This window comes from Bos grunniens, chromosome 21 (assembly GCF_055505025.1).
Source record: "Bos grunniens cultivar Pamir isolate PY7600 chromosome 21, Bosgru_T2T1.0, whole genome shotgun sequence".
Taxonomy (NCBI): Eukaryota; Metazoa; Chordata; class Mammalia; order Artiodactyla; family Bovidae; genus Bos; species Bos grunniens.
The window spans coordinates 65,270,932-65,283,534 of record NC_141185.1 but is presented as its reverse complement, the minus strand read 5'-3'; the positions used below and the strand labels follow the sequence as shown (position 1 = coordinate 65,283,534).

At 37.0% G+C, this 12,603-nt stretch overlaps 1 protein-coding gene across 1 annotated transcript in view; it reads left to right on the top strand.

Annotated features, from left to right (window-relative positions):
• The window catches only part of GABRG3 (gamma-aminobutyric acid type A receptor subunit gamma3), an 828,707-nt gene that overhangs the window by 798,278 nt on the left and 17,826 nt on the right, over window positions 1–12,603 (top strand). Inside the window, exon 7 of the mRNA XM_086364905.1 lies at window positions 11,044–11,196. Within this exon, the coding sequence (XP_086221031.1) occupies window positions 11,044–11,196 (153 nt within the window). The remainder of the gene's footprint in view (window positions 1–11,043; window positions 11,197–12,603) is intronic.

Genomic DNA, 12,603 nt, shown 5'->3' with positions numbered 1-12,603 from the left:
GAACCTCACCAAGAGCCAACTGAGTTATAGAACCAAGCCCCAGAATGTGGCCCTGACACCCCCTTCTCACTTTCACATCTAACAGTGGGACGTTCAGGCAGACTCATGAGTTAGGCAAAGGGGTATTCTGAACACAGGCTATGCGGAATCTGTTCACCTCAGGTTGGTGCAAGTTAGATGAATTTGTTAAAATGAATCTGCTCTGGAGTTGTCCCTCTGTTTTCCTCACTGAGGAAATTACAATGGTGGTTGAAGAAATTATTCAACATGTGGAATATTCCACTGAGATTGTGTTCATAACTGGTAGGGTGTTTTATTATGTTTTGCTTTTCTATTTTCTGCTCAGTTTTTATTGAAATTTTATGTAAATATTAATAGACCTTTAAATGTCACACATAAATAATAATATTTCCCCAGGAAATGATATAACTTGACCTTCATATTACTTAGAAAAATATGTTTGTGTTTTTTATTGCTTCAGGGTAATCATTCTCCTTCCTTTGTACTGAAATACTAATTTGCTAAAAATGTTTAATGTTTCTTGGGAAATAATCTCCAAATTGATGTTTCTATTGGCCATCCTGAGTATTGCTACAACAGAACACCATATTTTGCAAAAAATATTCTAATTTGTTGAAAGGCATAATTTTACATGGGCTTCATATAGTCTGCTTGTGAATATTTTAAGTAAAAATGGGACTTTGGGACTTTTTTCATAGAAGAAACATTTCTTTTTCAGTCACCAGTCCTAGAACGAATGACAAATATAACTAGGGATGGACCTGGCCTTATCTGAGAAACTGCACATGTGGTGTTCAATCGCTTGATCGTGTCTGACTCTGCAACCATGAAGATCTTTTTTTTTAAACAAGTACCAGCTGATTGCTTATCAAGTAACATTGATAAACAAGGCATATATTCTAAAACTCAACTAGTTTATTGGTTTTGAGTCTAATATTTTATTAGAATTATAGAAATAAATTAGTCACAGTTGTTAGAAACAATTAGAGAGTGCTTCCTGGACTAAATGATTTCTAAGCTGAGCTTCAAAGTTGAGTGTGAACTATTTGGATGCAGGTGAAAGGAAGCACATCCTACGCAGAAAAGAAGATATGTAGCAACCACTGGGGAAGGATCTTGGCACATCTGAGGACCTGGGGAAGTGCAAAGAATATAGGGTCAAGGGGGCATTTCATTCAGAATGATGCAGACTGTTGGAGAGGGGGAAATTCCCCCCACCCTCCACCCGTCTTGAGTTATTATGGCTGGACTAATATTAATGATAAAATTGACATTATGCAGATTAACAAGAGAAAAAGAAACAAAATTTGATTCATACACAAGGAGGTCTCATAAAAATGGGAAGTGCCCAAAATGTAGCTTTTATACTTTTTAGACCAAAAAGAACAATACATCTGTGAGGAATTAATAGGATAAAGAACTTGGGTTTTGAGTACTTAATTAGTGAGAAATCAATTAAAGAAGGGAAAAGGTTTGTTTATACAGGCTTCCTGGCAATAAGGATGACCTACCTCTAGACGTGGGGAGTACACCTTTCACATGAGAGATTGTTTTCCTACTTCTGTAGACAAATAGGAGGGTCAGAGTAGATATCTCTTGCATTGGTCATTTCTTAAGTAACTTTAATTCAAAGTAATCACTATGCCATTGAGGCATATTTTGGGGTAGCTTACCCTGGGCCCCAGAAAGACCATAATAAAGTATTTTTCCCTTTTTTAAAATTTTCTTTATTTATTTATTTTTTGAATCAAAGGATAATTGCTTAACAGAAATTTGTTGTTTTCTACCAAATATCAACATAAATCAATCATAGGTATACATATGTCCCCTCCTTCTTAAACGTCCCTCCCAACCCCCTCCCATCCCACCACTCTAGGTTGTTACAAAGCCCCTTTTTGAGTTCCCTGAGTCATACAGCAAATTTCCATTGGCTATCTATTTTACTTATGGTAATGTAAGTTTCTATGTTACTCTCTCCATACATTTACCCTCTCCTTCCTCCCCCTGCCCCATGTCCATAAGTCTGTTCTCTACGTCTGTTTCTCCATTGCTGCCCTGCAGATAAATGCATTGGTACAATCTTTCTAGTTTCCAAATATATGTGTTAATACATGATATTTATCTTTCTCTTTCTGATTTACTTCACTCTGTATAATAGGCTATCCATTCATCCACCTCATTATAATGTAGACTCAAATGCATCCCTTTTGTGGCTGAGTAATATTTCATTGTATATATGTACCACAGCTTCTTTATCCATTCATCTGCCAATGGACATCTAGGTGGCTTCCATGTTCTAGCTGTTGTAAATTGTGCTGCAGTGAACATTGGGGGACATGTATCTTTTTCAATTTATATTTCCTCAGGTATATGCCTAGTAGTAGGATTGTTGGGTCATATGGTGGTTTTAGTCCTAGTTTTTTAAGGAATCTCCATAGTGTCTGTATCATTTTACATTTTAACCAACACTCCAAGAGGGTTCGCTTTTCCCACACCCTCTCCAGCATTTATTGTTTGTAGACTTTTTGATGTTGGTCATTCTGTTTGGTGTGGGGTGATATCTCATTGTAATTTGGTTTGTATTTTTCTGATAATGAACTATATTGAGCATCTTTTCATGTGTCTGTTAGCCATCTGTATGTCTTCTTTGGAGAAGTGTCTGTTTAGTTTCTTTGGCCCACTTACTGATTGAGTTGTTTATTTTACCAATATTGAGCTACATGAGCTGCTTCTATATTTTAGAGATTAATTCTTTGTCAGTTGTTTCATTTGCTATTATTTCCTCCCATTCTGAAGGCTGCCTCTTCATCTTGCTTATAGTTTCCTTCATTGTCCAAAAGCTTTTAAGTTTAATTAGGTTCCATTTGTTTATTTTCATTTTTATTTCCATTTCTCTGGGAGGTGGGTCGTAGAGGACCTGGCTGTGATTTATCTCAGAGAATGTTCCACCTATGTTTTCCTCTAGAGTTTTATAGTTTTTGGTCTTACATTTAGGTCTGTAATCTATTCTGACTTTATCTTCATATATGGTGTTAGGAACTGTTCTAATTTCATTCTTTTGCATGTAGCTGTCCAGTTTTACCAGCACCACATATTGAAGAGGCTATCTTTGCCCCATTGTATATTCTTGATTCCTCTGTGAAAAATAAGGTACCCATAGATGCATGGGTTTATTTTTGGGATTTTTATCTTGTTCCATTGGTCTATATTTCTGTTTTTGTGCCAGGACCATTCTGTCTTGATGACTGTAGTTTTGTAGTATAATCTGAAGTCAGGAAGATTGATTCCTCAAGCTCCATTCTTCTTTCCCAAGACTGCTTTGGTTATTCAGGGTCTTTTGTGTTTCTATATGAATTGAGAAATTTTTTGTTCTAGTTCTGTGAAAAATACCATTGGTAATTTGATAGGAATTGCATTGAATCTGCAGATTGCATTTGGCAGTATAGTCATTTTCACATTTTATAATCATTTTCACATATTGATCCTTCTTGCATAGGAACGTGAAATATCTCTCCATCTGTTTATGTCATCTTCTATTTCTTTCATCAGTGTCTTATAATTTTTTACATACCATTCTTTTGTCTCCTTATGTAGGTTTATCCCTAGCTATTTTATTCTTATAGTTGCAATGGTGAATGGGATTGATTCCTTAATTTCTCTTTCTGATTTTTCATTGTTAGTATATGGGAATGCAAATGATTTCTGTGTATTGGTTTGTATTCTGTGACTGCTAAATTCACTGATGAGTTCTAGTAATCTTCTGATAGTATCTTTAGGGTTTTCTATGTATAGTATCATGTCATCTGCAAACAGTGACTACTTTACTTCTTTTCTGGTCTGGATTCCTTTTATTTCTTTTTCTTCTCTGATTGCTGTAGCTAGGACTTCCAAAACTACATTGAATAATAGTGGTGAGAGTGGACACCCTTGTCTTGTTCCCCAGCAGGATAAACTGTGGGTTTATCATATATGGCCTTTACTATTTTGAGGTAGGTTCCTTCTAGGCCCTCTTTTTTTTTTCTTTTAAATTTTAATCATAAGTATGTGCTGAATTTTGTCAAAGGCTTTTTCTGCATCTATTGAGATTGCAATATGGTTTAATCTTTCAATTTGTTAATATGGTGTATCACACTGATTTGGATATATTGAAGAATCTTTGCATCTATGGAATAAACCCAATTTGATCATGGTGTACGAGCTTTTCAATGTTTGTTGAATTCTGTTTGCTAGAATTTTGTTGAGGATTTTTGCATCTATATTCATCAGTGATATTGGCCTGTAATTTCCATTTATTGTGTTGTCTTTGCCTGGTTTTGGTATCAGGGTGATCGTGGCCTCTTAGAATGGGTCTGGAAGTGTTCCTTCCTCTGCAATTTTTTGAAAGAGTTTTAGAAGGCTAGGCATTAGGTTTTCTCTAAATGTTTGAGAGAATTCACCTGTGAAGCCATCTGGCCCTGGGCTTTTGTTTTGGGGGAGAATTTTGATCACAGTTTCAATTTCACTGCTTGTAATTGAGTTGTTCATAATTTCTTTCTTCCTGGTTCAGTCTTAGAAAATTGAACTTTTCTAGGAATCTGCCCATTTCTTTCAGGTTGTCCATTTTATTTCCATATAGTTGCTTATAATAGTTTTTTATAATCCTTTATATTTCTGCACTATCTGTTGTAACCTCTCCTTTTTCATTTCTAATTTTTTTGATTTGGTTCTTCTCTCTCTTTTTTCTTGATGAGTCTGGCTAAAGGTTTGTCAATTTTGTTTATCTTCTCAAAGAACCAGCTTTTAGTTTTATTAATCTTTACTATTGTTTCGTTCATTTCATTTTCATTTATTTCTGTTCCGATCCTTATGATATCTTTCCTTCTACTGATTTTGGGGTTTTTGTTGTTCTTCTTCTTCTTTTCCAGTTGTTTTAGTGTAAAGTTAGATTTTCTATTCAATGATTTTCTTGTTTCTTTAGGTAAGATTGTATTGCTATAAACTTCCCTCTTAGAACAGCTTTTGCTACATCCCATAGGTTTTGAATTGTTTTATTTTCATTGTCATTTGTTTCTAAGACTTTTTTTTATTTCCCTTTTGATTTCTTCAGTAACCTGCTCATTATTTAGAAACATATTGTTTATCTCTATGAGTCTGTGTTTTTTATAGTTATTTGCTTGTAATTGATATCTAGTTTTGTGGTCATAAAAGATGCTTTATATGATTTCAATTTTCTTAAATTTACTGAGGTTTGATTTGTGACCCAAGATGTGGTCTGTCCTGGAGAATGTTCCATGTGCACTTGAAAAAAAAGTGCATTCTTCTGCATTTGAATGGAATGCCCTGAAGACATCAATAAGATCCATCTGTTCTAATGTGTCATTTAAGATTGTGTTTCCTTTTTAATTTTCTTTTTGATAATCTGACCATTGGTGTAAGTGGGATGTTAAAGTCTCCTACTATTATTGCGTTACTGTCAATTTCTCCTTTTTTGTCTGTTAGTGTTTGTCTTATGTATTGAGGTGCTCCTATGTTGGGTGCATAGATATTTACAACATCTATTCCTATGTCTTCCTCTTGGATTGATCCCTTGATCATTATGTAGTATCCTTCCTTATCTCTTGTAATATATTTTATTTTATTTTAAGATCTATTTTTTATGATATGAGGATTGCTACTCCAGCATTCTTTTGATTTCCATTTGAGTGGAATATATCTTTCCATCCTCTCATTTGCAGTCTATATGTGTCTTTAGGTCTGAAGTGGGTTTCTTATAGACAGTATACATGTGGGTTTTGTTTTTGTATCCATTCAACCATTTTGTCTCTTTTGGATGGAGAATTTAATCCATTTACATTTAAAGTAATTATTGATATATATGTTCCTATTGCCATTTTCTTAATTGTTTGGGGTTTATTTTTGTAGATCTTTTTCTTCTCTTGTATTTCCTGACTATATAAGTCCCTTTAACATTTGTTGTAAAGCTGATTTTGTGGTACTAAATTCTCTTAACTTTTGCCTGTCTGTAAAGCTTTTGATTTCTCCATCAATTTTGAATGAGATTTTTACCAGGTAGAATAATCTTGGTTACAGATTTTTTTCCCATTCAGTACTTTAAATATATCCTGACATTCCCTTCTGGCCTGAAGAGTTTCTGCCAGCAGATTAGCTGTTAAATGTATGGGGTTTCCTATGTATGTTACTTGTTGTTTTTCTCTTGCTGTTTTTAGTATTCTTTCTTTGTGTTTAATCTTTGTTGCTTTGATTAGTATGTGTCTTGGTGTGTTTCTCCTTGGGTTTATCCTGTATGGAATACTTTATGCTCCTTGGACTTGATTGACTATTTCCTTTCCCAATTTGGGGAAATTTTCAACTATAATCTCTTCAAAAATTTTCTCATACCCTTTCTTTTTCTCTTCTTCTACTGGGACCCCTATAATTTGATTGTTGATGCATTTAATATTGTCCCAGAGGTCTCTGAAACTATCCTCTTTGAGACTAACTGATAGTCTTCATTCTTTTTACTTTACTCTGCTCTTCAGGAGTTATTTCCACCATTCTATCATCCAGCTTACTTTTCCATTCTTCTGCCTCAGGTATTCTACTAGTGATTCCTTCAAGAGTATTTTTAATTTCAGTAATTGTGCTGTTTGTCTCTGTATGTTTATTCTTTTATTTCAATAGGTCTTTGTTAATTGATACTTGCATTTTCTCCATTTTATTTTTTGAAGTTTTGGCTCATCTTTACTATCATTATTCTGAATTCTTTTTCAGGTAGTCTGCCTATTTCCTCTTTGTTTATTTGGACTTATATGTTTCTAGATTGTTCTTTCATTTACACATTATTTCTCTACTTTTCATTATTTATTTATTTATTTTTAACTTATTGTGTTTGAGGCCTCCTTTTCCCAGGCTTTGAGGTTGAATTCTTTCTTCCTTTTGGTTTCTGCCCCCATTAGGTTGGTCCAGTGGTTTGTGTAAATTTCAAGTAGGCTGTGACTTATGCTTGTGTTCCTGTTGGAGGAGGTGAGTTTTTTCCCCTCTGATGGGCATGGCTGAGTGAGGTGGTAATCCTGTCTGCTGATGATTGGGTTTGTATTTTTGTCTTATTTTTTGTTTGAATGAGGCATCCTGCACAGGGTGCTACTGGCAGTTGGGTGGTGCCAGGTCTTTCACACAAATGGTTGCCTTTGTTGGTGTTCTCAATATTTGATATTCCCTAGGGTTAGGAGTTCTCTGGTAATCTAGGGACTTGAAGTCAGTGCACCCACTCCAAAGTCTCAGGGCCTGGGCTCTGGCCAGGAACAGAGATTCACAGGTGGTTTGTTATGGCATTAAATGGTATTAAAACAAACACACAAAAGTGAGAAACAAAAGGTGCATCCCAGATAAATGGCAATTACAAAATCAGGTAAATAATAACTAAAATAATGGAATATACACACATATATGTACACCCAGAAGCAAAACCAAAAGTCCAAAAAAGATAAAGTATAATAGATTGACCTTGCAAACAAAGGAAATCAAAAATTATATCCACCAATTAAGATTAAAACTAACTAAAGTGCAAACTGGAAAACAGAACTAAAGCAAGGTGCCAACTGGGGAATAAAACAACAAAAACAAAATAAACTGACATATATGGTGAGAAAAAGAAACAAAGAATATAAATGCAAAGTTAAGCAGAAGTAGATAAAGAGGATTTATATACAATAAAGATTAACTACAATGGGAAAAGAACAGTAGGAAAAACAAACAAAGGAATAAATGTAGAAAAAATAACAATAAATTTTTTAAAAAGAGATAACAAGAAGTAAAAAAAAAAAAAAAAAGGAAAACCCCACAGAACTGCAAAAGGCCAATACAGAGGCAGTATATAATAGAAATAAAAAGTGCAATTTTAAAAAATTCTCTGGGTTTCTTCCTTGTCCTGGCTATTGACCACCCAGAGGGATGGTATGGGGAGGGAGGAGGGAGGGGTGTTCAGGATGGGGAACACGTGTATACTTGTGGTGGATTCATGTTGATGTATGGCAAAACCAATACAATATTGTAAAGTAATTAACCTCCAATTAAAATAAATAAATTTATATTTTAAAAATTCTCTAAAGTTTAAATAGATTTAATAGTGCTGGTAAAAACCATCAACTACAACAACAGAGTGAAAGGGGATGGGGGGGACATCCAGAAGCAACTACAGAACAAGTCAAAAGATAAGAAATGTTCTCTTGAGTCTCTGCTGTCAGCATCCATTCCCTCACCAGGAGTCACAGTCCACCTCACCTCCCTAGGATGCCGTTCAACACTGGGCTGGTGTCTGGACCTGCTGTGGGATCTGCTCAGACTCTAATCTGGTACTCTTCCTGTGTGTTCTTGCCTTCAATGTCCACAGGTGTCAGAACTAGTACATTTTCTTTTGTGAGAACTCTCGTTGTCCTTTTAAATATTCCATAAACACAGTCTTCCTAGTTGATTGTGTGGATTTAATCTAGTTTGTACAGTGGGTGGGAAGGTTTTGGGTATTCTTCCTTAGCCACACTGCCCCTGGGTTTCAACTGTAGCTTTATCTCTACCTCTGGATGTGGGTCATCCAGACGGGTTTGCTCATGAGGATGCCCTGGAGGACTTGGTTCTGCGCCAGTGAGGGCCAGCTGTGGAGGTGGTACAGCTGCTTAGGTCACAGGGGCCCTGGCAGCACCAGGTACTCAAGGGAGCTGGCAGCAGGAAGTATCGTGCTCTAGAAGGGTATGGCAACCCACTCCAGTATTCCTGCCAGGAGAATCTCCTAGGCAGAAAAGCCTGCAGACCACAGTCCACAGGGTCTTAAAGAGTTTGATGTGACCAAAGTGACCCCGTTTGCATAGATACAGGACTCTTTCTAGCTTCTGGCAGTTCTTTCCCAGTAGGGATCGTGCATGGAGGTGGCGCAGTTGCTTGGATCACAGGAACACTGGCTATGCAGGAGCACTAATGTCTATTGTCACAGGAGACATGGTTTTATTAGGGCTTTTTCTAGTCTGTGGCAGCTCTGCCCCAGTGAGGACTGAGCATGAAGGTGGCACAGCGGCACCAAGTGTGCAGGGACACAGACTGCCTCAACTACAGGAGCTATGGCCCTATCAGAGTCTTTTTCCAGCCTCTGGTAGCTGGTGATCTTCGGTGAGACCTCCTCCATTGCCCCACCCATTCAGGCCTTTAGAGGGCTCCCCTGACTTGGGTCCTTCTCTGTTGCTCAGCACTGCCAGGTGCTTGAAGGGCCAGCCTCTCTGTTGTTCAGCTGCTGGTGCTGGCCTGTGGGAGAGAGAGGCTAAAGTGATGGCCCCATCCCTACACGCAGCAGTATCACCTTGCCTCCAAGGCTGCCTAGCTTTCCTCCACAGGCATTTCCTACCACAATCTCCTCCCGCATGTCCCCTAGGGCCATCTCCCCACCATCAACCACAGACCTCATCCTGGATTCCTCCACAATCCCTGCACTCCAGCCCCCAGCTGCTGTGCCTTCTAAGGGACCCATGTCCCTGACTGGGGTATGTATGGCTGTGGCAAGGATTTTCTGTGTGATTATTATTCCGTTTAGACTGTCACAGATCAGCTGCTTCACTCTCAGCCTCAACTATCTCTCCTCTGTCCCAAACAGTTGCCCCAGTGTGGAGGTCAAACCCCTGCTCAGTTCCCCCGCCTGCCAGAGGCAGGTCCAGTGCTACTAATGCTTCTCTTTTTTTCCCTACTTCTTTCATTCTACAGAGTTTTATGTGGTTCTATATATTCTTTTCCACTGGTCAGGAGCTCCTGCCCACTCTCAGCTGGTGTTCTGCACATGCTTCTGTGTCTGAAGGTGTATTCCTGATGTATCCATGGAGAGAGATGCACTCCATGTCCACCTACTGCTCCACCATCTTATTCTCTCCATCATAAAGTTTTGACAGTTGTACAGGAGAAACAAGATGCTGTGTTCTGGAAAGATCCTTTTGGTGACAGGACGCAGAATGATCCAGAGTACTGAAGGTTGTTATGAGACAAGCCAGGGGCTTTGGTAAATAGTACATGGGCCAGGTAGGAAGAGGAATTAGAGGAAATAGAGAAGTTGAAGAAGGGAAAATGAATCAGAAATGGTTGTCTAGATTCCCACCTTGGATAAATGAAAGGAGGACCTAAGCTAAGAGAAGGTATTGGTGTGATAGAGGCTCATTTCTGGTCATCGTGAATTTCAGGTGCCAGAAGGTTGAATCCAGCAAGTTGAAGGATGGAGGTCAAATGGAAGGAAGGAGAGAGACACAGTTCTGCAAAAGATCACCTAGAAAAGACATGGGTAGAGGCGACTTTGGAATAAAATAAACAACGTATTAGGCATGCACACTCTCCCAGTCCCTCATGGAATCTTATGAGATTTCCAGTAACATCTCTATTAATCCCAACTCGTTTATGTGTGGCTTTGCTTTAGTAAAGAGGAAGTAGTGTCCATAAAATGATTTATTCTGTTTGTTTTCTGAGTAATCATGAAAGGATAAAATAAATATAAAAATATTATGCAAAACATTATAGTAAGTGATTGATAAGCTTAAATTCATACTACAAAAATGGAAATATAAATTTGTTACTGAAGTTTAGATATAAAAGTTTATGTATAAGTCTGTTACTATTGAAAAAGCAAACTGAGAATAGAGTTACTTGAGGGATGAGTTTTTTCTTATTCTTGGTTTTAAACATGTAACATACAGCTAGACAGAAGTGATAATAGCTCATTGAGTAATGGCCTGAATAAATGGTGTAGAATAATGGCATAGAATAAATGTGCACATCTATCACACATATCAAGTAATGTGTATTTTTTTTTGTGTCTTTTATAGTAAAATACTTCATGCAGCCATGGATATAATAAAAATTAAGTTTCAGAGCCCCAGAATTCTGACTCTTTCTCCAAGTTGATAAATGCTGTACTTGAATACTTTTATCAAGTCATTCATTTAACAAAATAAGTTATAAATTATTTCCTTGAATTATTTTAACACAAGAAAGTTGGTTAATTTTGGCAATACTTCATTACAGGTGACTATGTTGTCATGACTATATATTTTGAATTGAGTAGAAGAATGGGATACTTCACTATTCAAACATATATTCCTTGTATACTGACTGTGGTTTTGTCCTGGGTATCATTCTGGATCAAAAAAGATGCTACACCAGCAAGAACAGCATTAGGTGAGTTTCAAAAAAGTCTCCTACCATTTTTTGTAATTTTAATATAGAACTATATTCATAAAAATACTTTCAATGAAAAAGTTCAAATGTAACTGATCTAATTTGAGGGCTACTTGATTATTTTATTTATTTTTAAGTAGACAAGTTAGATTTTTCTTCCTGACAATAGAATTCCCTGTGTACCACTTAAGTTGAAGTCAGGTATTCAAAATAAATCAATTGCATCATTCTGTACTGTGCTCTACGGATGATGTCATTAAAAATGTAGTCATGTTCTGAAACCTGCCACACTCAAAAGTCTCATTATGTCAGTGAATGGAAATAGAACAGTGTATGGAAATAGAATCTTTGAGGATTGGTGACCAAATCAGTAAAACAGTCTTTCAATAAAAGAAGTACTGCTTGGCTAGAGCAAATTTACCAGCAAACAAGAAAATGATTATTCTTTTCAGTTATAATTTACACATTAATGCTCAAAGTCTTTTCATAAATTTTTCTCTGATACCCAAAGTTCTGTTAATAAAACATTAAATTTCAATGGTTTTAGAATTGTAGTGCATGTTTTATATCAGTTTTTCTTTATGGTGGGAATTTTGCCTAACTTTCTATATTTTTATTTGCTAATAATGTATGATATATAGTTCTTTCCACCAGCACTCTCACAATTTCTTTTGGAAATCAAGCTACCTCAATACAAAAAAAAAAAAAACCTGCAAAATCTTGTATATTACATTGCACCACTTCTGTTGGTTTTTTAATTCTTGTTTGTTTAACAGCACAGTACTTTTTGAACAAGGTAAATTAGCCTTTAATATCCTCTGTCCTGTGGAAATATCCTCTGTCCTGTGGAAAAGATGAGAATACCAGACCACCTTACCTGCCTCCTGAGAAATCTGTATGCAGGTCAAGAAGAAACAGTTAGAACCAGACATGGAACAAAGGACTGATTGCAAATTGGGAAAAGAGTATGTTAAGGCTGTATATTGTCACCCTGCTTATTTAACTTCTATGCAGAGTACATCATGTGAAATGCCAGGTTGGATGAAGCACAAGCTGGAATCAAGATTGCCAGGAGAAACGTCAATAGCCTCAGATATGCAGACAACACCACCCTTATGTCAGAGAAGGCGATGGCACCCCACTCCAGTACTTTTGCATGGAAAATCCCATGGACGGAGGAGCCTGGTAGGCTGCAGTCCATGGGGTTGTGAAGAGTTGGATACGACTGAGCTACTTCACTTTCACTTTTCACGTTCATGCATTGGAGAAGGAAATGGCAACCCACTCCAGTGTTCTTGCCTGGAGAATCCCAGGGACAGGGGAGACTAGTGGGCTGCCATCTATGGGGTCGCACAGAGTCAGACACGACTGAAGCAACTTAGCAGTAGCATGGCAGAAAGCAAAGAA